This window comes from Melanerpes formicivorus, unplaced genomic scaffold, assembly GCF_026170545.1.
Source record: "Melanerpes formicivorus ecotype bairdi unplaced genomic scaffold, bMelFor1.0.p_v2 SCAF_21, whole genome shotgun sequence".
NCBI lineage: Eukaryota > Metazoa > Chordata > Aves > Piciformes > Picidae > Melanerpes > Melanerpes formicivorus.
This window is the reverse complement of record NW_027142373.1, coordinates 12,567,158-12,593,514: the sequence shown is the minus strand read 5'-3', so window position 1 is coordinate 12,593,514 and position 26,357 is coordinate 12,567,158. Positions and strand designations below refer to the sequence as shown.

At 46.1% G+C, this 26,357-nt stretch overlaps 1 protein-coding gene across 1 annotated transcript; it reads left to right on the top strand.

Annotated features, from left to right (window-relative positions):
• Positions 1-2,548: 2,548 nt before the first annotated feature.
• LOC137447765 (myosin-1B-like) lies at positions 2,549-25,768 on the top strand. The gene is made up of 38 exons (XM_068151640.1): positions 2,549-2,752; positions 2,841-2,984; positions 3,077-3,233; positions 5,046-5,073; positions 5,172-5,289; positions 5,370-5,462; positions 5,576-5,639; positions 5,721-5,819; positions 5,923-6,026; positions 6,103-6,241; positions 9,322-9,440; positions 9,525-9,674; positions 11,814-11,984; positions 12,256-12,562; positions 12,923-12,996; positions 15,642-15,729; positions 15,825-15,942; positions 16,595-16,718; positions 16,804-16,940; positions 17,034-17,289; positions 18,397-18,639; positions 18,744-18,920; positions 19,006-19,151; positions 19,239-19,329; positions 19,418-19,807; positions 19,923-20,049; positions 20,205-20,323; positions 20,636-20,832; positions 21,250-21,433; positions 21,520-21,685; positions 21,855-21,979; positions 22,235-22,543; positions 22,687-22,890; positions 24,077-24,202; positions 24,298-24,468; positions 24,558-24,662; positions 24,902-24,997; positions 25,515-25,768. Exons 1-38 carry the CDS (start codon positions 2,549-2,551, stop codon positions 25,665-25,667), a joined length of 5,823 nt encoding a protein of 1,940 aa, XP_068007741.1. The 3' UTR covers positions 25,668-25,768.
• Positions 25,769-26,357: the final 589 nt, after the last annotated feature.

Below are 26,357 nucleotides of genomic sequence, written 5' to 3'. Positions count from 1 at the left end.
CTTCTTACAGTGCTTCACCTCCCAGACATTTGAGGGAGAACGTGAGCCTTCAGATAGAATCACAGAACCTCATCCTAGCTCCAGCTCTTTGCAAAGGAGATGACAGATCTGCTGGACACAGAGGGTATTCCCAGACATCTCATGAAGCTCAAACTTCTACTATATAAAGCAGCTGGAGCATTCTACTTATATCTTTTCACCCTACACCCTTTCCACAAGTATGATATAAATTTTCTGCTGTCTGATGCATATCTGAAGCACTAGGGGTGAGCAGACCTCATTCTCTGAAGGGGACATACCTTTAAAATTCCCTCTGAATTGCTAAAAGCCATGTGAGGGTTTTGGGGTTTTCCCAGTTACTCACTGCCTCTCTTCCCAGGTTTGCCAAAGGTTCACCTTCACTAAGAATTATCCTGCTTAGTCTGGAAGCCACCTGCACAAGCAGACTTATGTGTACGTAGATAAAAAATGTGTCTGTCTGAAGACCCAACAGAATGGCACTCATTGATGTATCAGAACAAGTCAAGGGCTCTTCTCTGTAAATAGCATCCAACACCTTGGCAAAATTTACTTCAAATAAGATTTGCTTCTTTGTTTGATTTAGACATGATGCAGCATTTCAAGATTAAGGAAGGTTATTTCTATTCCTGTTTTCTACTGAGCAAAGCTTCCAGCAGAATAAACCTAGCCAGAATACCTAGGATTTGTTCTGGATTGCTGTGGGGGGGAAAAACATCCATAACCCCTGTCCAAGGTTTCTACAATAACAGCAAACTGGTGAGTTAAAACTGCCAATAAACCTGAAAGATTAAGGATGCAAAAAGACAATAATCACTGCTAATTTGACCTTAACAAGACCTCTGCTAGATGTATGTCTGAGCAAACCAGCACTGCCAGGTATGGAAAGCAGCAAAAGAATGCCTTGAAAAGCCAATATCAAATTGTATCCCATTGGCAATACAATCAGAACAGAGATAAGGGTCATTAAATGTATAAATAAAGGGGGGATAAACAGTCTTCTCTCACGTTTTGAAAGCAGCTGGCAAAAAGCTAAGGAATTGCAAGTGGGTGCAGCAGTACAAGCAAATTGTCATCCAAAGTTTTGGAATTAGACTGTACTCCTGCTGTTCCTATTCTTTATTTCCAGAACACTTCAGAACAGAATCTCCTCGAAGCTCTTTGTAATAGTAATCCTTCTCACTACTGCTGAGTCCTGAGATACACAAATCTTATATGTCAAAGAGCAATTCAGAGTCAGGAAAAGAGAAGCCAACGATTGCAAGTCCCAGTGTCCTGCTCTTTGCTGGACAGCACTTCCTCCTTTCAGATTCCTTGTCAAAATATTTATAGGAGATTTATTCACATAGCCAGTTAGACTTCAAATATTTCTAAATATATCCACCAGTGCGAATGGGAATCATACACTCAGTCAAGTTTGCCAAACAATGCTTTGCCAAAAATTTTTTGACCTAAGAAAGAGGAGGAGGGAGTTCTATGTGCAGACCAGAACCTATAAAAGTGCTGGTAGGACAAGTCTGTTCTGTCTCCACGGAAAGCTTCAAGGTAAGAGGGCTGGGTGCTGACAGCCCTACTGCATTCTTGCTGCCTTGGACTGCTGTCCTCGAAGGACTGCTTGTACCAACAGCGATTTTCTTTCTGCTTCCAAGTCATTGCCATATTTTTGCCCTGTGATTGTCTTTGGGACTGTGTGCAAAATGAGAAGGAAGTTGTTGTAATTTCTGTTTTTCAGTATCGACCAGCTTCCAGTCTGAAAGGCAGCTGGTATCACAAGAGGTAAGATTCTGATTTACCTACTCCATAGCAACAGACTCTCCAAGATGTTGGGGTTTTTATGCAGCTGTATGGGCACTCCCCATTCTCTTTCCATCTGTATACACTAATGTAGTGCAGTTCTACCTGAGCTGTTGAAAACAGCAACTTTCCTTTCATGACTGGGTTGGACAAATTTGTTTGGTACCTGCTGGGTAATAGTTGACTTCTTACCATACAAAACTGCTAAGAGCAGACTGCCTGGAAACAGAAATCCAGGAAAGGACAGAGAAATGAACAGCACATATATACTTAACATCTTGCCAAATGCCTCTGATATTTCTTTATTGAGAGGTTTTCATCTTTTGGTACAAGTCAATCGTAAACGACGAGAAAAAGTAGAACAGTTGGAGAAGTTTCTGACTAAGGAAGAAGCTTCCCTTGTAATCTCTGCTGCTTCACATAGAAAAATTTTATGTTGTGGTGATCAATCCAATATTTTTGGACAGCCCACTGAAATATTACTGGATCTCAGTGTGTAAACTGGAATAAGGAGAGAAGGTTAAAATAATCTAAATCAAAGACATCGGTCTTCTCTAGGATCTAAAGTAATATCTAGGGTGAAAAGCAGAGAAGACAGAGAGGGAAACCCTAGGAACAGGCAGAGCAGCATGTTACAGAAGGTCAACAATGTGGTACAGAGGTGTTTTTTCCTTCAGTCACCACTGTGCCTCCCCACTCCAGGCCCGTGCTGTGCTACAGGCAGTGAAGTGCAGCCATGTCGTCAGACGCCGAGATGGCCATCTTTGGGGAGGCTGCTCCCTACCTCCGCAAGTCAGAGAAGGAGAGAATCGAGGCCCAGAACAAGCCCTTTGATGCCAAGACATCTGTCTTTGTGGTGCATGCAAAAGAATCCTATGTGAAAAGCACAATCCAGAGCAAGGAAGGAGGGAAGGTCACCGTCAAGACTGAAGCTGGAGAGGTTGGTAAAATTCAAGATTGACAAACAGCATTTAATTCCCTTTCTGAGACCTCCAGTGACACAGGTGTATCTTTCCTTCCTCTGACAGACTCTGACCGTGAAGGAAGATCAAATCCACCCCATGAACCCTCCCAAGTACGATAAGATCGAGGACATGGCCATGATGACCCACCTGCACGAACCCGCGGTGCTGTACAACCTCAAAGAGCGTTATGCAGCCTGGATGATCTACGTAAGTAGCAGCAGCAGTCTGCCTTTGGGTGCCAGCAGCATCTGCTGTGCCAGGCTGAGGGGAAGCCAACCTGCTGTCTCCCTTCCCCACAGACCTACTCGGGTCTCTTCTGTGTCACTGTCAACCCCTACAAGTGGCTGCCGGTGTACAACCCGGAGGTGGTGTTGGCCTACCGAGGCAAGAAGCGCCAGGAGGCTCCTCCACACATCTTCTCCATCTCTGACAACGCCTATCAGTTCATGCTGACTGGTGAGTGGCTCTCAGATCCCACCAGAAATACTTGAAATGGAACCACAGAGTTTCCCTGATTAGCACACCATTAGTCACAGCATCAATTGCTATCAATTGGAACAGAGTTCTTTCACATCAATATCTCTCAAGAGCAAGTTCCAGAGTCTGTATGTCAGGAAAACCATAAACCAAATGGAGCAGTGCAAGGAGTCTGCTGATGTCTGTAATGAAAAGTGAAAGTGAACAGGACAGAGATCTACCTGTGATATGGAAATTCTGTCCATGATGTGAAGTTAATTCATCAAAGAGCTACAGGAAACATTCAGATTTGTCTTGGGAAAACCATGACAGGAAAAAGTGAGGAAGAATTAGGGATTGCTGCAGGTTTATCTTCCACCTTTTTATTCCTTTCTTCTCTGTGCTGTAGGGGTTGGAACCATTGCCCAGGCTCAGGGTCCCTTTGTTTTGGATCCTTACTCTCCTTTCCTCTTCTGCTTTAAATACAGCCTGTGTAGCAGAAAATGAAGTCACACCTAGAAACAATGTCTTGTATGCAGGAAATAAAAGGGCATGGGGTGCAGTAGGGAAGCAGCACATGGCTGCAAGGGTTGTCACTGTTCATGGAAAAGCATTAGAGAAACACAGAACAGTTTGTGCTGAACAGGACATTTTAAAAATAGGTAGTTCTTTCATTCAGCATTGAGAGGGACATCTTCCAGGTTGCAGGTTGCCGGTCTGACCTTGAGTGTTTCCACTACTTCTCTAGGCAACCTGTTCCAGTGGCTTACCACCCCCACCATTTGACATTTCTTCCTTACAGCCAATGTAAAACTAGCCTCTTGCAAATTACAACTTTTGCCTCTTGTTCTGTCACTACAGGCCCTGATAGTCTGTCTTTCATGTAAGTCCCCTTCAGGTACTGAAAGGCCACAACAAAGTGTCTCTGGAACCTTTTATTTTACAGGCTAAACAATCCCAAAACTCTCAGCATTTCTTCATAGGAGAGGTGTTCCTGTCCTCGAGTCATTTTCATGGCCCTCTTCTGACTCACACTAACAACTACATGTCCTGTATTGGAGACCTCAGAACTGGAGGATGTATTCACAAGAGTGGCACATAGAGGCAGAATCATCTACCTCAATCTGCTCCTTCATGCACCCCCTGGGATCTGATTGGCTTCTAGGGTACAAACAAATGTTGCCAGCTCACATCCAATTTTAACTCTATCCCCAAGTCCTTCTCTGTCTGCTCTCAAGTCAGCCATTCCCCATTCCAGACTGATGCTGGGAATTGCTCCAACCCAAGTGCAGACTTTACACTTGGCCTTGTTGAACATGATGATGTTTATGAATCCACTCCTCAGGCACATAAAGGTCACTGTGGACGGCAGCTTTCCCCACTGGTGCTCTAACTGCACTGTTCAGCTTTCTGTGATCTGCAGATCTGCAGAGGGTGCACTCAGCCCCGTTGTGTATGTGATTAATGGAGGTATTGAATGATATTGGTCTCAATACAGACTCTTGAGAGACACCACTCAGTGACCATTTAGATACTGAGACTCTGACTAACTTTGGATGAATTCCAGTGAATTCCTTATCCATCTAATAGTTCATCTATCAAATCCATGTCTCACTAATTTAGAGGCAAGAGTGCTGTGGGTAGGTTCAGAAGCGAGTATGTGATGCAAATTGCAGTGCAAAAAACTGAAACTGAAAAAAAATGTATTAGGAAAATAAAACACAAAACTTGCATGAGTTACATTTACTGCATGACTTTTTAGGCTTTTTGTGTTCCTAATTTACAAAGTCTCTTTGTTTCTGCCTCTCACAGATCGGGAGAACCAGTCCATCCTGATCACGTAGGTACCCTCCCTGCTTGGGTCCCTGTGGGGCTGCCTGGTGCCAGGGGACCTCCTGCCTGACCCCAGGCTCTCTGCTTCTCCCTTTGCTTGGACAGTGGAGAATCCGGTGCAGGCAAGACGGTGAACACCAAGCGTGTCATCCAGTACTTTGCAACAATTGCAGCCAGTGGGGACAAGAAGAAGGAGGAGCAGCAGCCAGCAGGCAAGATGCAGGTGAGGTTCGATGCGTAGGAACCTGCACCTGTCAGACTGGTCTGTGAGCTCTATCATGACATTAAGATTTCTATTTTAAGGGGACACTTGAAGATCAAATCATCAGTGCCAACCCACTGCTGGAGGCCTTTGGCAATGCCAAGACCGTGAGGAATGACAACTCCTCTCGCTTTGTAAGTTGTGGCCTGGCACAAAACAATTTCTTTCCTGTCAGCACGCTGCCTCCAATATTCTTGCAGTCAGGACTGCCACAAGAGACCTCCACTGACTTTTCTGCTCCTCTCAGGGTAAATTCATCAGAATCCATTTTGGTGCCACGGGAAAACTGGCTTCTGCTGACATTGAAACCTGTAAGTGACCATCCTGACCTGGCTCTTTTTTTTCCAGCCTTCCTTGAGTCTTTGCTAACTCACTCCTACCTTCCTTGTCAGATCTGCTGGAGAAGTCCAGAGTCACTTTCCAGCTCAAGGCAGAAAGAAGCTACCACATCTTCTACCAGATCATGTCCAACAAGAAGCCAGAGCTAATTGGTAGGAAAGATCACAAAGTGCTCCAGTCAAGGTCAGGGGACAGCACTGCATTCCGTTATGAGGCACTTACATTTGAGCTGTTGGTGTTTTGTCTGCCTTGCAGAGATGTTACTGATCACCACCAACCCATATGACTACCTGTATGTGAGTCAAGGTGAGATCACAGTTCCCAGCATCAACGACCAGGAAGAGCTGATGGCCACAGATGTAAGTATCACACAGAAGCTTTCCTTGGTGGACTCTCACCTCTAACAGGCACTTACCCAAGTGACTCTTTTGGCAGAGTGCCATTGACATCCTGGGCTTCACTCCTGATGAGAAGACAGCCATCTACAAGCTGACAGGGGCTGTCATGCACTACGGGAACCTGAAGTTCAAGCAGAAGCAGCGTGAGGAGCAGGCAGAGCCGGATGGCACAGAAGGTACCAGCAATGCCTGTTCAATAGAGTGCAGGTTACACCAAACCCTTCCTGCTCCAAGCAGCAACTCAGGCTCAGAACCCTGCCCTCAGCCTGCTCCTCTGCCCAGGTGTCCTAACCAGCGGACCTGGCAGGGAGTGCACAGCTCAGTGGAAGATGCAGACTGTTTTGAGCTGCACAGAGTGCAAGGCCCAGCGAATCCCAAAGCAGGCTTCCATTGCTGCCACAGTGAAGCTGGGCAGAAACAAAGGCAGCTGTGCTGCTCTCTGCAACATCATTTTTCCTGACCTCAACAGAACTAGTAGCCACTCTGCTCACTGACTCACTTTTACATACCCAGGTGGTACCCACCTGCTGTAGCCATCTCCTTGTGGTGAGATTTCCAGGTGACAAGAAGCCCAACCTCTGAAGCAGCTCTGCCTCAAAGGTCATTTTCAGGAGACAACTTGCAGTGCCCAAACTAAGAGCTTTGTGCTTCTTCCTTCTACATTGGGGGAACATTAGTTCATGCTGAAGCTGTGATTCATATCCACTCTACTTCTTCTGCAGTGTCTCACTGTGTCCCCAGGGCATCTGTTTGAAAATAGACATCTATGATGTTTCTGTCACCTTTGCTCTGCCTAAAGTTCTTCAGAGTGCATTCCTTTAAAGGTCATGAAAGTATTTTCATGAAGCCAAAGATATTTGTGTACATCCCAAACATTCAGTAGTAAGAGCTTTCTTTATGAGATGTGTTTTTGTGTGTGAGGGTTTGGTTGTTATTATGAAAGCTCAGACCTAGCTGCAAATTGCAACAAGAAACAAACAATAGCTGTAATTGTGGTGTTACAGAAGAGTATCCTAGAATGAAAGAGCTATTTAATTATTAAAACCACCTCCACTAAATTGAAATATGTCCCAGTTTGAGCTGGGTGCCTTTAAAAAGGAATCAGAAAGCACCCCCAGAAGGTACAGAGCGTCCAGGAGGAGTACCAGGAGGTGCAATCATCCTGCATCTCGGGAAATTTGGCTGTAAATTTATTGTCTTTCTCTTTCTTCCCTTTCTCCTCCCTGCACACAGTGAGCTACCTTATCTGGTGTGGGAGGAGGATGGTTCCAGCCTTACTTATGGTCTTCAAGGCTTGACTAATTATTACTTCACAATCTTGGCCTGTTTAGGCCAAATGCCAGGGACCAAGAAGAGGCAGCTTCAGGCCTGGCCAGCCTGAATGCAAGTTCCAATTTTGTCCTTGTTTCATACCTTACTGTTTCTAGTCATAAATGTCTGTTACATGCTTGGTTGCAAACAATGTGCACTACAGCTCCACATTAGCATATTTAGACAGGACCACGAGGATGAGCAGAGGGCTGGAGCACCTCTGCTATGAGGACAGACTGAGGGAGTTGGGGTTGTGCAGTCTGGAGAGGAGAAGGCTCTGATGAGATCTTCTTGTGGCCTTCCAGTGTCTTAAGGGGGCTACAAGAAAGCTGGGGAAGGACTTCTGAGGGTGTCAGGGAGTGATATGACTTGGGGGGGGGAATGAAACAAAGCTAGAAACGGGTGGATTCAGATTGGATGTGAGGAAGAAGTTGTTCCCCATGAAGGTGGTGAGAGACTGGCACAGGTTGCCCAGGGAGGTGGTGGAAGCCTCCTGCCTGGAGGTGTTTGCAGCCAGGCTGGATGTGGCTGTGAGCAACCTGCTGTGGTGTGAGGTGTCCCGGCCCAGGGCAGGGGGGTTGGAACTGGATGATCTTTGAGGTCTTTACCAGCCCTAACAATTCTATTATTCTATGAAATGTATATTTGATAATGAGTTTCAGCCTTCTGACATTAAAGGGCTCTGCCAACAGCAGAAACAGCAGCAATAACTTTACTGAACAGATGGCATTTGGAAACAGCTGGAGCAGTGTATGTAAGACTGGTTCCACTGAAATCAGTTCTGGTGCACAGTCATTGTAATCCTCTTCTGAGGATTGCTCTGAACTTGTGATCAAATTCCTTACTATGGTAAAATCAGCTTTCATTTTGCTAGCTTTGTTTGCCCATAAAGCTGGGAGAGGACAGTGAGAGCTCATTTTCTTCACCTCCTGTGGTCTCCATTTACTGGACAATCTTTCTTTCTTAAAGTGCTTTTGAAAACATTGAAGAAAACATGCATTCCATTGCAGTACTTCACTACTCTTGCTCACTGGAAATGTTTCCCCAGTTTTTAGCTTCAATATCTCTTGTAATAATTTCAGTCCTTTAGGTCATGTCTAATATTCATGCAGCTATCTGCTGTACTTTTTTTTAATCATCACTTCATATGAACTACATACACATTCTTGAACAAAGCACTTTACATGTTGTGCCTGGTGGCAGAGTTTGAATCCAATAGGAAAAGCAATAGCAGAAGGTGAAGTGCTAAACTTCTTGTCTGAGGGTGCACCTCTGCAAATAGCAGATTTAGATTGGATGTTAGGAACAGATTCTTTACTATGAGGGTGGTGGAACACTAGAACAGTTTTTCCAGGGAGGTGGCTGCGGCCCTGTCCCTGGAGATACTTAAAGTGAGACTCAACAGGGCTCTGGGCAGCCTGATCTAGTTGAGGATGTCCCTGTACACTGCAGAGGGGGTTGGACTGCATGATTTTTGGAGGTCCCTTTCAACCCAGACCATTCTATGATTCTATGACCTAGTATGTTTTAGCAATAGATTCATAATTGCCTAACTGGCACATGCATTGGACTCTCTTGGGTATTAAGTCTTGAAAGTTAACCTACCACAAGTCACTGAAACAAGTTGCAGTGCATTTGGGTCTGAGTGGATCTGTGGCTCATCTTTCCTTATTCAGCATTTACTACTGAAAACTGTCTACCTAAAATTCTTTAAACTGATATTTCACTCAAAATTCAACAAGAGCTAAGAAAAGCTGAATCAAAACCAGCCAGCATAAATGCTGTGGAATTTCTGGGGAATGTTTGCTGTAGTGAACTACAGATGCATTACCTTTTTTTATCTTAACTAATAATGTTATCTTTACTAGAACTGCTTTTTAATACTTGTTTTGTAGGAAACCTAATGTCTGCTTGTACCTTAACAACTGATTCTTTTGGTGTTTAGTTGCTGACAAGGCTGCCTACTTGATGGGTCTGAACTCAGCAGATCTGCTCAAGGCCCTCTGCTACCCTCGAGTCAAGGTTGGGAATGAGTACGTGACCAAAGGTCAAACAGTGCAGCAGGTAAACATCCCACTTTTGTTGGCAAATCCTCTCTTCCTCTTCTGCTCTGCATGAGAACTACAAGCTTTATGTTTTTCCTTCCAGGTGTACAATGCAGTTGGTGCCCTGGCCAAAGCTGTCTTTGAGAAGATGTTCCTCTGGATGGTTATTCGCATCAACCAGCAGCTGGACACCAAGCAGCCCAGGCAGTACTTCATTGGTGTGCTGGACATTGCTGGCTTTGAGATCTTTGATGTAAGAACTGTGTTTTGTTACCATGCTTTTAGAAGTAAGTCTATTGTGTGCCAAAGTACTTAAGAAGGAATGATTTTTTTGTTGCACACAGATTTTTGTGTTGCCAAAGGAAATCCACAAGTGCAGGTTTTTGACTGATTTCAAACTGTAGGCTAAGATGGCATTTGGAACCTGATGCAGGGACTCCAGTTCCACAGACAGAATGATTTGAAATCAGCATTTGGAAATTCATAGTTTCATAGTTTCATTCAGGGTTGGAAGGGACCACAAGGATCATCTAGTTCCAACCCCCCTGCCATGGGCAGGGACACCCCACACTAGATCAGGCTGGACAGAACCTCATCCAGCCTGCTCTTAAACACCCCCAGGGATGGGGCCTCGACCACCTCCCTGGACAACCCATTCCAGGGTCTCACCACTCTCATGGTGAAGAACCTCCTCCTCACATCCAGCCTGAATCTCCCCACCTCCAGCTTCATTCCATTCCCCCTAGTCCTATCACTACCTGAGAACCTGAGAAGTCCTTCCCCACCCTTCCTGTAGGCCCCCTTCAGATACTGGAAGGCCACAATTAGGTCACCTCGGAGCCTTCTCTTCTCCAGACTGAACAGCCCCAACTCCTTCAGTCTGTCCTCATAGGAGAGGTGCTCCAGCCCTCTGCTCATCCTTGTGGCCCTTCTCTGGACACATTCCAGCACCTCCAGATCCCTCTTGTAATAGGGGCTCCAGAACTGGAGGCAGTACTCCAGGTGGGGTCTCACCAGGGCTGAGTAGAGGGGGAGGATCACCTCCCTCGACCTGCTGGCCACACTTCTCTTGATGCAGCCCAGGATCTGATTGGCTTTGCGGGCTGCAAGTGCACATTGAGAGCTCATGTTGAGCTTTTTGTCCACCAGCACCCCCAAGTCTCTCTCCTCAGGGCTACTTTCCAGCCAGTCCCTGCCCAGCCTGGATTTGTGCCTGGGATTGCCTCGACCCAGCTGCAGGACCCTGCACTTGCTCTTATTGAACTTCATGAGGTTGGCTTGTGCCCACCTCTCCAGCCTGTCAAGGTCCCTCTGGATGGCCTCCCTTCCCTCCAGCGTGTCTGCTGCACCACACAGCTTGGTGTCATCAGCAAACTTGCTGAGGGTGCACTCAATGCCACTGTCCATGGCACCCACAAAGATGTTGAACAAGACAGGTCCCAGGACTGATCCCTGAGGGACTCCGCTTGTCCCTGGCCTCCACTGGGACTTGGAGCCATTGACAGCCACTCTTTGGGTGCAGCCATCAAGCCAGTTCCTTATCCATCTAGTGGTCCACCCATCAAATGTTGGATAAACATTTGTGCACTGTTGTGGGTTTAAGACTGGGTGTCTTTTCATAGAGTACAGTACTCCAGGGACTAGATAGTCCCGGGAGTGGACACAGGAAAGTGTAATCTTTGTTATTTCATTCCTGTCATCCTGCATATATAAATGGACATCAGAGTCTGTTGTTCCCTTTTCTCTCTCCCTGCTCCCAGAGTATGCCAGGCCATTATGTCTTGCCTCTGGTATTGGGGGGAGGATTTGGCCTTCAGCCTGACTAATTTTTGCTGTGGCATTTTGGCCTAGGCTGGGGGGGAAAGCTGGGCAGCATGGGGAGAGGGCTTTGAGGCCTGTTTTGTTGACCTGGTTGAGCAGAAGGCTTTGGAAGGTTTGGGCCTAGTGAGGTTTTGGAAAAAAAGCCCAGGTGGAGAACTGGGCCAAAGCTGAATATGAATTTGTGCAGTTTGTGTATATAATTGTGAACAGTATCTCCATTTAAACTTTAATTCTGTGGAGTGTTTTTTATTTGACACCTCTGGGGGGGGTAAAATATCTTTCTGTCTGCTCAAACCAGGGCATGTACAGGCTCTCCCATACTTAATTTAGGCCTGTCTAGTACATACCAGGTCTGATACACTGACCTGCCCTAATGTTCTAGGTGTCATAAACCTAGAATAAAGTTAAGCTCGACACAAAGGACACGCTGACAGAAGCTGCCAATACCTGGCTGTGTAAAGATGGAGCACTCATAGATCCTCCTGTAATTGGGTACAAAAAGCCAACACTGCTCTTTACCCCCTGAGTCCTGTATTTATATTAACAGTAATCTCTGTTTGCAATGGGGCAGTTCAACAGCCTGGAGCAGCTGTGCATCAACTTCACCAACGAGAAACTGCAACAGTTCTTCAACCACCACATGTTCGTGCTGGAACAGGAGGAGTACAAGAAGGAAGGCATTGAGTGGGAGTTCATTGACTTTGGCATGGACCTGGCTGCCTGCATCGAGCTCATTGAGAAGGTATTTGTGTAATTCACTGTGTCTAACATTTTCAGAAAGGAAGGCTTTTTCTATCTTTATATATGAAAAGTTTTTTATATATTATAAAGCTAGCTTGAAAGCATAAATGTGATACTGTAAATACATACATCGAAATTATTTTAGTGTTTGCTCTGCTGAGCAGAAGAGCAATCCCTGAGAGCATCAATATTTTCCTGCTCAGGAAGTTATTTATTTATTCATGAGTCTTTCTGCCTTTGAGCAACTTCTTCTTTCCTTTTGTTTCTCCCAGCCCATGGGCATCTTCTCCATCCTGGAAGAGGAGTGCATGTTCCCCAAGGCAACTGACACCTCTTTCAAGAACAAGCTCTATGACCAGCATCTGGGCAAGTCCAACAACTTCCAGAAGCCCAAACCTGCCAAAGGCAAGGCTGAGGCTCACTTCTCCCTGGTGCACTATGCTGGCACTGTGGACTACAACATCACTGGCTGGCTGGACAAGAATAAGGATCCCCTCAATGAAACTGTTGTGGGGTTGTACCAGAAATCATCCTTGAAGACACTGGCCTTGCTCTTTGCCTCTGCTGGTGGAGAGGCAGGTGAGTTCTGCGAAATTCGTATTTTCCATTTTATTTCATCACTCTGCCAGAGCCATGAGTATCAAGCAGAGTGTTCTAAAGAAACTACATGTGATTCAAAGACTCCCGTGCCTTGAATTTATTAACAAAGGAAAAGATCAAATCTATTTCAAGCCCTGCACTCAGCCATGATAAACCCTTGGATTATCACACAGCTTTGGTCCTGTGTTCCTTTAGATTGAGCATGGACTCTATTTCCTACTGCATCCTAGGTTCCTTTCTTGACATGTCTGATATGTATGAATAAGCTTCTTGCAATCTCATAGAGAAAAAGTTTACAAACCAAAGTTGTAAAACTATCTTTTTATTGGTGTTCTTCAGAGAGTGGTGGTGGTGGCAAGAAAGGAGGCAAGAAGAAGGGTTCTTCTTTCCAGACTGTCTCAGCTCTTTTCAGGGTAAGCACAAAAGTCATTGCCTTTATTGTTTTCCTTTCTTTAATTTTTATTTGATGGCTCTGAAAACTCAGAATAACTTAAGCCATTTTACTGCACCTAGTAATACTTTTCTGCATCAAGAACAGCTCTTCAGTTATTTGTAAGAGAATTGACTGCAAGTCAGCTAAGGAAGATACATCTTTATCTAGCCTTTCTTCGAAGGCTGGAAAGAGCATATAGACCAGGCTACAGTTTCATTTATTCATGATTACAGGGGCTGGTAGGATCAAACTCTTCCTTTGCCTTAGGAGAACAATGGTGGATCTGCCTATCTGCCCCAGGCAATCTCAACTCCAGATTGGCACATCCAGATGTATGCACATGATAATGCATAACACATAACATGCAGCTCTTTGCACATATGAAGGTGAGGGAAATGCTAAGGCTGGTTACCTTTCCACCAATGGACACAACTTAAGGCAGGTGGAAACACTCTTGCTCCAGCACCTGTGGCATGTAGATACTGCCTGGCATTCTGGAGTGTTTTTTAAATGGTGAAAAAGGTATTTGAGCAGCTTTGCTCCTGTTCCAAACTAGGGCTAAAATGAGGACTGTTAGGATGTAGCTAGCAAAAATGATTGCTAAAATCAGAGGTAGTTCATGGATTTATTTTCAAAACCACTTCTGGAAAGGGGTGCTGAACCTGCCAGTCATGGCTTTTCTTGATGATTTGTGAGCCTGTAATAAATTATATATATTTTTAATCTTATATTTTTTATCTATGTGGTGTCTTCAAACACTGTCATAACCTACTTACAGAGTATAATTACAGGTTCTGTTATTCAGTTGTGGGCAATATATTCCAGACATGAAGACAGTTAAATGACTTAAGCACACATCTGAGAATTTCCAATCCAGAGATTTAAATGGGAAATAAAGATGCTGTGCTCTGTGGTTTCCCACCAGGGGCATTCTGTAGCAAATTACCTGGGGACTCACTGCTTGCTCCTCTCTGGTATCTTCCCAGACGCTGTAACTGTAAGTCAAGCAGTTCTTGGCTCAGAGAGGGCTAAGGGCCTCTCTCCCCTCGTGCCCAGTTCACAGGCTGTAGCAGTGCAGCTCTTCTGTAATTCAGTGCTCTCAGGGCTTTTCCCCTTTCTGCCTCCAGCACAGGGCTCTCATAATGTTGGTTGCCTTGGCTCAGGTACAAGGCCCAGGTGTGGTTTGCCTGTTAGGAAAAGCTCTTCAGGTGTTACTCCAGCAGCACTTGGCTCTTGCTTGCTTGGTGAGCACAAGGCCAGCTACCTACCTCCTCAGCTGGCTTAAATGCTGTCTGAAGACAATTAATGTCTGCTGGCAACAGAGAAACCTGATAGCTGAACCTACAGGATGGGGCATATCCAAACATGGCCAGGGGCACACAGTTCACAGGTGTGTTACAAGGTTAATTACATGTGCTACATGTTTACCTGGACCATCTGGACACCAGGAAACATCCAGGTTTGCACATTCACAGGGCCTTAACCCATTGGCTGGGTTAGGTATGTTTTGGGGTTTGACCCTTCAGGACAGAGCCCTGCTCTCAGTGAATATGGAGCCTTTTTTGTCATCCTCTGCTCTGACTTTGTCAGATGTATCTTCACCAATAGCATCAAATACCATTAGGCTTCCCTTCTCAGCCTCCTCTGCAGACTTGGCCCTTGCTCCTTTTTCTATTTGCCCAATTTTTGGTTTTGTTTCTGTTCCCATCAATAGTTAGTATCTTACATGCAGTGAGAATCTGGTGATGACAAAGAGTCTTTCATTCAGAGTTGAGCCTTTTTGCCAAGATTTCTGGTGACCCTTCTCCACAGCAGTCCTGTCTGGCTGTCTGTATGCCTCAGTCTCATGAAAACACATTACACAGCTTTGTGACTTTCTGCCATGCTTGAAATTCAAATGAGGATAGCTATAGGTGGGAATAATTTACTCCTTTCCAAGACTTCTCACATCACAGTATCACAGTATCACCAAGGTGGCAAGAGACCTCAAAGATCATGGAGTCCAAGCTGTCACCACAGACCTCATGACTAGACCATGGCACCAAGTGCCACATCCAATCCCCTCTTGAACACCTCCAGGGATGGTGACTCCACCACTTCCCTGGGCAGCACATCCCAATGACGAATAACTCTCTCAGTGAAGAACTTTCTCCTCACCTTGAGTCTAAATTTCCCTGGTGCAGCTTGAGACTGTGTCCTCTTGTTCTGGTGCTGGTTGCTAGAGAGAAGAGACCAATCCCTTCCTGGCTACAACCACCTTTCAAGTAGTTGTACAGAGCAATGACGTCTCCCCTGAGCCTCCTCTTCTCCAGGCTAAACAATCCCAGCTCCCTCAGCCTCTCCTGAGAGGAGAGGGCTGTGCTCAGGCCCTCTCCCCAGCCTTATTGCCCTTCTCTGGACACACTCAAGTGTCTTGATGTCCTTCCTAAACTGAGGGGCCCAGAACTGACACAGGACTCAAGGTGTGGCCTAACCAATGCAGAGTACAGGGGCAGAATGACCTCCCTGCTCCTGCTGGCCACACTATTCCTAATGCAGGCCAGGATGCCATTGGCCTTCTTGGCCACCTGGGCACATGTGAGAAGTATAAGTGTTAATGAAAACTCTTTGGTCATCAACCCACAGGAGAACCTGAACAAGCTGATGACCAATTTAAGGAGCACTCATCCACATTTTGTGCGCTGTATCATCCCCAATGAAACAAAAACACCTGGTAAGAGACTCAAGTAGAGGGAAATTGCAGTGTCATGCAACCATTATTCTCTATGTTTTATCATGAAGTGCCACATAATTGTCTTACTTCCTTAGGTGCCATGGAGCACGAGCTGGTGCTGCACCAGCTGCGCTGTAACGGCGTGCTGGAAGGGATCCGCATCTGCAGGAAGGGATTCCCCAGCAGAATCCTCTATGCTGACTTCAAACAGAGGTCAGTATTTTTTCTCCTCTCCATTCTGTCTTTCCTGTGTAACTTGTAAGTTAACATTTGTGCCTATTTTGTAATGCAAATACTATTGAATATAGCTGAAGGAAGGGGAAAATGTTGGAATGTACAAGATAACACGTTGGGATGGTTGGCAATAGAGACATTGTTGAGAAACACAGATATGTCTGTGACTGCAGTTCATCACACAACTTAACTCTGCCAGTGTTTCTCAGTGTAGATGGAGTCATGTCAGAGCTGTACCAGCCAGTGATGACAAGACAGAAAAATGCAGTTTGGGAAGTGGCTACAACACATTCTTAGGCTAAAATTGCAAACTCAGATAGAGTCCTTTGTCCATTGGATCTGCTGCACATTTTAGGAGAAGGTTCCAATGTTCCTCCCTAGCAATTCCTTATAGCATAGCTTCAGTGCAAAAGAGTGGTCTCAAATGGCTGGAGATCAGTGTCCTCTTTTCAGCTATGGTGGATCACCTTCAAGACAACAGAAGTTATCAGATTAAGACTTCATTATCAGGGTTTCTCTAAAGAAGAAGGACATTCCAGCTTCCTCAGCCTTACTCTTCTCTTGTTGACTATAGTTAATTTCAATACACTCTACAGCCTGATGACTTGAGATTCACTCCAATTTCCCATAGGTACAAGGTGCTGAATGCCAGCGCCATCCCAGAGGGACAGTTCATTGACAGCAAGAAGGCTTCTGAGAAGCTTCTTGGGTCAATCGATGTGGACCACACCCAGTACAAATTTGGTCACACCAAGGTACAAACCCTCCTTGACTCACTCTCTGTGTGCCTGTGCTGTGCTCTGCCTGGCAGTCAGGTGCTGCAATGTTCTCTTTCTCAAGGTGTTCTTCAAAGCTGGGCTGCTGGGGCTCCTGGAGGAGATGAGGGATGAGAAGCTGGCACAGCTCATCACCCGCACACAGGCCAGGTGCAGAGGATACCTGGCAAGAGTGGAGTACCAGAGAATGGTGGAGAGAAGGTAAACATTGCTCATCTTCAGTCAAGTCACGCTACTTGGGGGAAAGGACTGGCACTTGTCACACTGAAAATGTTCATTTTAATTCTACTTCAGGGAGTCCATCTTCTGCATCCAGTACAACGTTAGGTCCTTCATGAACGTCAAGCACTGGCCCTGGATGAAGCTCTTCTTCAAGATCAAGCCCTTGCTGAAGAGTGCAGAGTCTGAGAAGGAGATGGCCAACATGAAGGAGGAGTTTGAGAAAACCAAGGAAGAGCTTGCAAAGTCTGAGGCCAAGAGGAAGGAGATAGAGGAGAAAATGGTGGCCCTGCTGCAGGAGAAAAATGACCTGCAGCTGCAAGTGCAGGCTGTGAGTATTATCAGTGTATTTCTTCCTGGTGAAAATAAATCAGGTCTCAATCCTCTCCCATGACACAGAACTCACATACTGCACTCTAAAGTTCCTTTGAGAATATTTCCATCTGAATCACTGCAGGTAAAATCAAAACAGTGTCAACACTATAACATCAGGTTCTAACTTCAGAATGACGTTTTCGGTCTCTATGCCTACAGATCGTTTTCTCTATGCAGCTCTCAATATAAGTTCCTAGCATAGTCACTAGAGATTTGCAGATACAGTTAACAGAGTCTGGAGAGCAATTCAGTTGCCTGCTTACTCTGGTTTTAATCAGTTGCCTAAATTAAAGAGCCTAATATGATTTCTTATGATGTGTGATATCTCATCTGTCCTCCTGAAGCTACTATTCCATGAAGGTACAAACACATTACCTCCTACCCTACATATGTTTCCAAAGTACAAGCCCTACATATGTCTCCAGTGTCCTTTAGAAGATCAAAAGATTTGGCAACACTTACCCAAATCTCTCTTCAAAATAAAGTCAGGTTCAAATGGAAACCACCTAGGATGTCTAGATTGGGTATCAATGTACCCAGAACTGAGGAGATGAAGGAAAAGTCACTCTTGTCATGAAAATCTTTCAGAGGGGTAAAGCAGAAGTGCATCATCATATTCAGTTGTTAAAATTCAGGGAAAGGATTAAAACATTTTATTAGAAATGTATTTTTTAAAAAATAATAATGAATCTTATCTAAATATATAACACAAGAGAGAACACTTGAGGAGACTTAAAAATTACACAGCATAAAATCAAACTCTATTTCTCTCCCCCAGGGAAGCACAAAACAGTAATTCCATGGTGTTACCTTTGGGGACACTTTCCTTTGGTTTGTGTCTGTGGTTTGTAGGCAAAAAATATTTTTTTTTTTTCTACTTAGCTTTGTCTAAGAATTAAGATAAGATTTCAAACCTGCATGAAGAGGGACAGCGCAAGCGAGAGTAGTAGGAACTGTCCCTGCCTATAGAATCAGGGTTGGAACTCCATGATCATTAGAGTCCCTTCCAACTCAAACCATTCTGTGACTCTTTGATTAGCAAACAAAACTGTTTCTCTAACAGGAAGCTGATGCTTTGGCTGATGCTGAGGAGAGGTGTGACCAGCTCATCAAAACCAAAATCCAGCTGGAAGCCAAAATTAAAGAGGTGACTGAAAGGGCTGAGGATGAGGAGGAAATTAATGCTGAGCTGACAGCCAAGAAGAGAAAACTGGAGGATGAGTGCTCAGAGCTCAAGAAAGATATTGATGACCTGGAGTTAACACTGGCCAAGGTGGAGAAGGAAAAGCATGCCACTGAGAACAAGGTATGAGGCAGGAGCAGTCACTCACAACTCAGCAAAGAACACTCTGCTCTTCCAGGGCTCCTGTACTGCCTTCCTTTATTCACACCTCTCCCTTCTTCTCAAAGGTGAAAAACCTGACAGAGGAGATGGCAGCCCTGGACGAGACCATTGCCAAGCTGACAAAAGAGAAGAAAGCTCTCCAAGAGGCTCATCAGCAGACACTGGATGACCTGCAGGCAGAGGAGGACAAAGTCAACACTCTGACCAAAGCTAAAACCAAGCTGGAGCAGCAAGTGGATGATGTAAGCAGCCAGGCAAAGAGCAAGAAGAGGACAGGTGTGGAATTGGAGCTGTGTGGCAGAGCACTGATGGCCTTCTTGTCTTTAGCTGGAAGGGTCCCTGGAGCAAGAGAAGAAACTGCGCATGGACCTGGAGAGAGCCAAGAGGAAACTGGAAGGAGACCTGAAGATGAACCAGGATTCCATCATGGATTTGGAAAATGATAAGCAGCAGCTGGATGAGAAACTGAAGAAGTAAGTGAGGCTGTGGGGCAGCTGAGCACTCTGCTGCTGAACTTGTCTGTTTCCTTTGGGCTCTAATATGGTTTGCTTTGCCCAAAGGAAAGACTTTGAGATCAGCCAGATCCAGGGCAAGATTGAGGATGAACAAGCCCTGGGCATGCAATTGCAGAAGAAGATCAAGGAGCTGCAGGCAAGTCTCTGTTGCTTCCTCTCTTTCACCTAGACTCAGGTCAGGCAGGAGAAGGCCGTGGGTGTGAAGGGTCTCTCGTGTTCCCCAGGCTCGCATTGAGGAGCTGGAGGAGGAAATTGAGGCCGAGCGAACCTCTCGGGCAAAAGCAGAGAAGCATCGAGCTGACCTCTCCCGGGAGCTGGAGGAGATCAGTGAGCGCCTGGAAGAGGCAGGAGGAGCTACATCAGCTCAGATTGAGATGAACAAGAAGCGTGAGGCAGAGTTCCAGAAGATGCGTCGGGACCTGGAGGAGGCCACGCTGCAGCACGAGGCCACGGCTGCCGCCCTGCGGAAGAAGCACGCGGACAGCACCGCTGAGCTTGGGGAGCAGATCGACAACCTGCAGAGGGTGAAGCAGAAGCTGGAGAAGGAGAAGAGTGAGCTGAAGATGGAGATTGACGACCTGGCCAGTAACATGGAGTCTGTCTCCAAAGCCAAGGTACACAAATACCTTACGGGCTCATTGACCCCATGGAGCCCGACACAAACTCCTGTACCTGCTATCATTAAGAGTGTGGCCAATAACTTCTCTCCTTCTGTTTGTTGACTCCCAGGCAAACCTGGAGAAGATGTGTCGCACCCTGGAAGATCAGCTGAGCGAGATCAAGACAAAGGAAGAAGAACATCAGCGCATGATCAATGACCTCAATGCTCAGAGAGCTCGTCTGCAAACAGAGTCAGGTGAGACATGGACAGCTCTGATGTGCAAACGGGAAATGCATGAGATGAGATCACAAAGTTCTGCAGGCTCTGCAGACTCTGTGGTTTTACAGCCTGAGTGTCGCCCCTCCTGTCCCCCATGGCACTCAAGGCTGTGTGTCTGCCAACTCTCCCAGGTGAATATTCACGCCAGGTGGAGGAGAAGGATGCTTTGGTTTCTCAGCTATCAAGAGGCAAGCAGGCATTCACCCAGCAGATTGAGGAACTCAAGAGGCACCTGGAGGAAGAGATCAAGGTGAGAAGGCTTTCCAAATTTCATAGTATCCATTGGATTCCTGCTGTCAAGGAGGAGCTTCAGAAACAACTGAAATTACAGAGCCAACAAGATGAGAACCACGCTGGCAATGCAGCAGAGGACTTCCCACACTGCCTTTGGTGACCCTTACATGCAGCCTGTTGATGACTACTTCTGCTGCTTCCTGCCTCTTCCTTTCCCACTCAGGAACTTGCCATCTTTCTCAGAGAAGAATGATCCAGTGTCTGTCAGCATTCCACTCAGCACATTTCCCAGGGTATCTCCATTCCCTCTTGCACTATTTCCCCTCAGGCCAAGAACGCCCTGGCCCACGCCCTGCAGTCTGCTCGCCACGACTGTGACTTGCTCCGGGAACAATATGAGGAGGAGCAGGAGGCCAAGGGGGAGCTGCAGCGAGCCCTGTCCAAGGCCAACAGTGAAGTGGCTCAGTGGAGAACCAAATACGAGACGGACGCCATTCAGCGCACGGAGGAGCTGGAGGAGGCCAAGTAGGTGGTGTCAGGGTGTGAGGAAGCTGACAGGGGGAAGGCGGAGTAGGCTGGTAGGGGCCAAGAATGGAAACTTGAGGAGACCACGGGGATGTTGTCAGGAAGAAGTCAATATTCTGCTTTGGGGTGTGGTACCAGGAAGAGAAAATGTAACTGAGAGCAGGGATGAAAAGGGAAAGGCAGAAGCAGCAAAGATTTTCAGAAACATAACAGTAGAGAGAGCCCTGTGTGTGCAGCACAGTGCTCATGAAGGCCTGGGGCCAGGCACAGAAATGCAGTGGCTGGCTGGGAGACATCCTGCACTTCTATGCAAACAGTCACCACATGCAGCTAGGCAGCTAAGGGCACTCTTCTGAAAAACATACTGGCTACAGACACTTTTGCCTTCTCACCTGGAACTCTGCTCACCACCCACAGGAAGAAGCTGGCACAGCGCCTGCAGGATGCAGAGGAACATGTTGAAGCTGTCAATGCCAAATGTGCCTCCCTGGAAAAGACAAAGCAGAGGCTGCAGAATGAAGTGGAGGACCTGATGATTGACGTGGAGAGATCAAATGCTGCCTGTGCAGCTCTGGACAAGAAGCAGAAGAACTTTGACAAGGTCTTTTGGGCTCCAGTCCCAGGGTTCCAGGGCAGAGCATGTCCTCCTCACCAGCACAGCCGTACTCACATCCCATTTCTCTTCAGATCCTGGCAGAATGGAAGCAGAAGTATGAGGAAACGCAGGCTGAGCTGGAAGCCTCCCAGAAGGAGTCTCGCTCTCTCAGCACAGAGCTGTTCAAGATGAAGAATGCCTATGAGGAGTCCTTGGACCACCTGGAAACGCTCAAGCGGGAGAACAAGAACTTGCAGCGTAAGTGCCTGGCCCTCTGCTCCTGGAGGGGCTTCCTTGCCATCCACCACCCTACTGCTCCACCTGGCTGTGTGCCTGCAGGTGACCAAGGTGGCTGTCAGGTTGGTGTGGCAGGGCCCTTGCCATGCTGCTCTGTGCCTGCCCCTGCCATTGGTCTTTGCTCCCACAGAGGAGATTTCTGACCTGACGGAGCAGATTGCTGAGGGAGGAAAGGCAATTCATGAGCTGGAGAAGGTCAAGAAGCAGGTTGAGCAGGAGAAATCTGAAATCCAGGCTGCTCTGGAGGAAGCTGAGGTACAGTCTTATTTTCACAATTGTTAACTTACAACTCAGTTTAGTGTATCAGAAACCACTTACGGAATCATGCATGTTGTGGACAAACTCCAGGCACAGGAAGCATCGCACACATGTATCTTGGGATACACAGCAATACTTTTTTCCCCTTTTCTGAAATCTCAGACCTCATGCTGTAAATTATTATTCAAGGCAATATTTCATGTGAAGTTACTGATAATATTTATATAATTAACTATTGTTTTACTTTTTTAGGCTTCCTTAGAACATGAAGAGGGGAAGATCCTACGCCTCCAGCTTGAGCTCAACCAGGTGAAGTCTGAGATTGACAGGAAGATAGCAGAGAAAGATGAGGAGATCGACCAGATGAAGAGAAACCATCTCCGAGTGGTGGAGTCCATGCAGAGCACCCTGGATGCTGAGATCAGGAGCAGGAATGAAGCCCTGAGGCTGAAGAAGAAGATGGAAGGAGACCTGAATGAAATGGAGATCCAGCTGAGCCATGCTAACCGCCAGGCTGCAGATGCACAGAAGAACTTGAGGAACACACAGGGAGTGCTCAAGGTATGCCAAAACTAAGCATGTGCTGGCTGTTTGCTGGCACCACTGAAAATTCTCCACTTTTACAATTCTATCAGTTCTGTACTGATGTGAAAAGAAGAAATAGGAAAAAGGCACCTCATGATCTGTTTGGTGTCTCTTTCCAGGATACTCAGATACACTTGGACGATGCTGTCCGAGCACAGGAGGACCTGAAGGAGCAGGTGGCCATGGTGGAGCGCAGAGCAAACCTGCTGCAGGCTGAAGTTGAGGAGCTCCGGGCAGCCCTAGAGCAAACAGAGCGTTCGAGGAAATTGGCTGAGCAGGAGCTTCTGGATGCCAGTGAACGTGTGCAGCTGCTCCATACACAGGTTAGTGTGGAATGCCTTGAGTACTGTGTCCACTTCTGGGCCCCTCAGTTTAGGAAGGATGTTGACTTGCTGGAACGTGTCCAGAGAGAGGCAACAAAGTTGGTGAGGGGTTTGGAACACAAGCCCTGTGAGGAGAGACTGAGGGAGCTGGGGTTGCTTAGCCTGGAGAGGAGGATACTCAGGGGTAACCTTATTGCTCTCCACATCTACCTTAAGGGAGGTTGTAGCCAGGTGGGGGTTGGTATCTTCTCCCAGGCAACCAGCACCAGAACAAGAGGACACAGTCCCAAGATGCGCCAGGGGAGGTTTAGCCGCTATGTTAGGAAGAAGTTCTACACAGAGAGAGTGATTGCCCATTGGGATGGGCTCCCCGGAGGCACCATTGGAGGTGCTCAGGAGGAGACTTGATAGGATGCTTGTTTGCATGGTTTAGTTGATTAGGTGGTGTTCGATGATAGGTTGGATGTGATGATCTTGAAGGTCTCTTCCAACCTGGTCTGGTCTGGTCTGGTCTGGTCTGGTCTGGTCTATTCTATTCTATTCTATTCTATTCTATTCTATTCTATTCTATTCTATTCATACTTCTCCCTGCAGAGAAACAAATGACGATTGGCTGAAACATAACCATGTTTCCTTAAATGCATTGTAATTTTCACAGTATTGCTAACAAATATTCAATGACTTCTCAGCTGCAGGTATAGTGTGAATTTCACTAGACTCTGATCCAGAGGGGTGTGTGAGTTTGTTAGTCTACAATTTGAGTTCAGCAACTTTCACATTGACATTTGAGATATGAATTCAAACTTAGGCTGATCATTAGCAAAACAGGAATTCACTAATAACTGTCATTAACACAATTAAGAATGTAATTTTCAGTATTCTGTAGCACCATTTACAATTTTTACTGTCACTAGATTGGAAATTACCTTTTGTTCTCTAAAAGTCTAAGTTCCTTCTCTGTTCATCAAGAAACATTTTGGTGAGGAATGTGAGGAATCCCTTTACACTAAAAACTAAAACACTTTCCATCTGTAAGACTAAGAGCTGCCACAGCAACTCCAGTGGAGCAGAATCCCATGTGACCTCATTGCACCATTTGTAGTAAACCCCAACATTTCTGTAATGTTCTTGACAGGATGTTGCAAGCTAACAAAACAAACATTGTGACAATGATGCTTTTCTACAGAACACCAGCTTGATCAACACCAAGAAGAAGCTGGAAACAGACATTGCCCAAATCCAGGGAGAAATGGAGGATACCATCCAGGAAGCCAGAAACGCTGAAGAGAAGGCCAAGAAGGCCATCACTGATGTGAGTTGGGGACTCCTTTTGGTGCTGGTTGTGGATGAATTCTGACCCAAAGTGTCTCCAGCACCAAAATGGCTTTGACCCTTTGCTCACCTCAGGCAGCCATGATGGCAGAAGAGCTAAAAAAGGAGCAGGACACCAGTGCCCACCTGGAGAGGATGAAGAAGAACCTGGACCAGACGGTGAAGGACCTGCAGCACCGTCTGGATGAGGCTGAGCAGCTGGCCCTGAAGGGAGGCAAGAAGCAAATCCAGAAGCTGGAGGCCAGAGTACGTAGTAGGGCTGGGATTGGTGTGTGAGTGAGGAGATCCCTTGGAGAGGTGTGAGGGAAGCTGCAAAGTTGGGCTTGTCTTTGCAGGTGCGAGAGCTGGAAGGGGAGGTGGATGCTGAGCAGAAGCGCAGCGCTGAAGCCGTGAAGGGTGTGCGCAAGTACGAGAGGAGGGTGAAGGAGCTGACCTACCAGGTAAGGCAGCAGGTTTCTTGGTGTTGACGTGCTCTTTATCCTGGAAGTCAAAATGTTGGCACATTGCTCTCCAGAGGGATTTTTTTGTCTCACATAGGCAGTGGCACAGTTAATAGGATTTTTCTTCTGTCTTTCTGGACAGCAGTGCTCCATAATGGATGTTACTGCCTCTGTTTCACATTTATGAAGTTCAGAGGAAGAGGCAAACAAAGATTTCTTTTGCTTGCTGTTCTCTATAGTCTGAGGAAGATCGGAAGAATGTTCTCAGGCTCCAAGATCTTGTGGACAAGCTGCAAATGAAAGTGAAGTCCTACAAGAGGCAAGCTGAGGAGGCTGTAAGTACCATTTTGACCAAGGCCAATTTTCTTTCTGGTGGAACTGGAATCCTGTGTTGCTGTATTCTTCTGTCCAGCTTTTGGAAACTGACTGCTTTGATGCATTTGTTGCTACCAGACAATAGGAAATGTAAGAGTAAGAATTGTTGGTTTGGGAGGAGCTACACTTCTCCAGCTCTGTGTTTTGCTCTCAGCCTCATCTCTTGCCTGTTTCTTTATTCCTATCCTATCCTTGGTGTCAGAAGCAACTGCTAGTCTCTCTAATCAAGACATTGCCATGAACTCTGCTTAGACAGAATCACAGGGGCTGGAAGGGACCTTAAAAGACCATCTTTGTGTAATGTGGCCATGGCCTTATTGACACTGATGTTCTTTCCTGGCACACTTAACACCCTGAGTAGCCTCTTAGCTTGGTTTTGAACCTGCCCTGCTTGCCCAGTTGTGGCATTTTTGTGTGCCCAGTTTGCTGATTGTCCACATGCTGCCTCTTTTTTCACAACTCCCTCTCTCCGCACAGGAGGAGCTGTCCAACGTCAACCTCTCCAAGTTCCGCAAGATCCAGCACGAGCTGGAGGAAGCCGAGGAGAGAGCTGACATTGCAGAGTCGCAGGTCAACAAGCTCCGGACCAAGAGCCGCGAGTTCCAGAAGAAAGCAGAAGAGGAGGAATGAGCATCCCATGGCTAAAAAGTCACCAGAGGCTTGCATAAAATGTAAATCTCTGTGTCACTTTCTTCTGTAATAATCATTTCTGTCTAGGTAATAAAGTCTGTAGAGGCATTTGCATATGAACAGTGGTGAGCAGACTTACTTATTGTGGTGTTCATTACCTGGGAACACACACACAGAGTTCAAGTTCACATCGAGAAGGGCATTAAACTGCAACAACTTTTTACACTGACGTCCTTAAAGATGCGTGAGGAATAACGACGATGACATGGATTCACCATTCATCTCGCAATGAGAAGTATGCCTTTCTTTGATAGATTAAGATCATACTGGTCTAAGTTATTTCATTAATCTTTAGGCAAAACAAAAAAAAAAAGGAAAAGTGATTCCTGCAGTTTTATTTCATTTTGGTTTTTTAACTATGTATTATTTTTATTAAATGAAAACTGCTTCTTATTTGGTTAGGCCTAAGGGTGCAAGAAATTCTGAATCAGTCTGATGGTTTGACCTTTAACTGGAGTTTAAAAGCTCAAATGATAACATATTGAGAATTCCTCCCCTCCTGCCCCCAACTCCATTTCCCTAGTAAGGAAAGGGAAAGAAAAAGGGAAAAAGGAAAAAAAAAAGTGTAGGGAAAAAGGAAGGAGATAAATCTATGAAAGAAATAGTCTAGAATTGGTGGAAGTAGAAGTA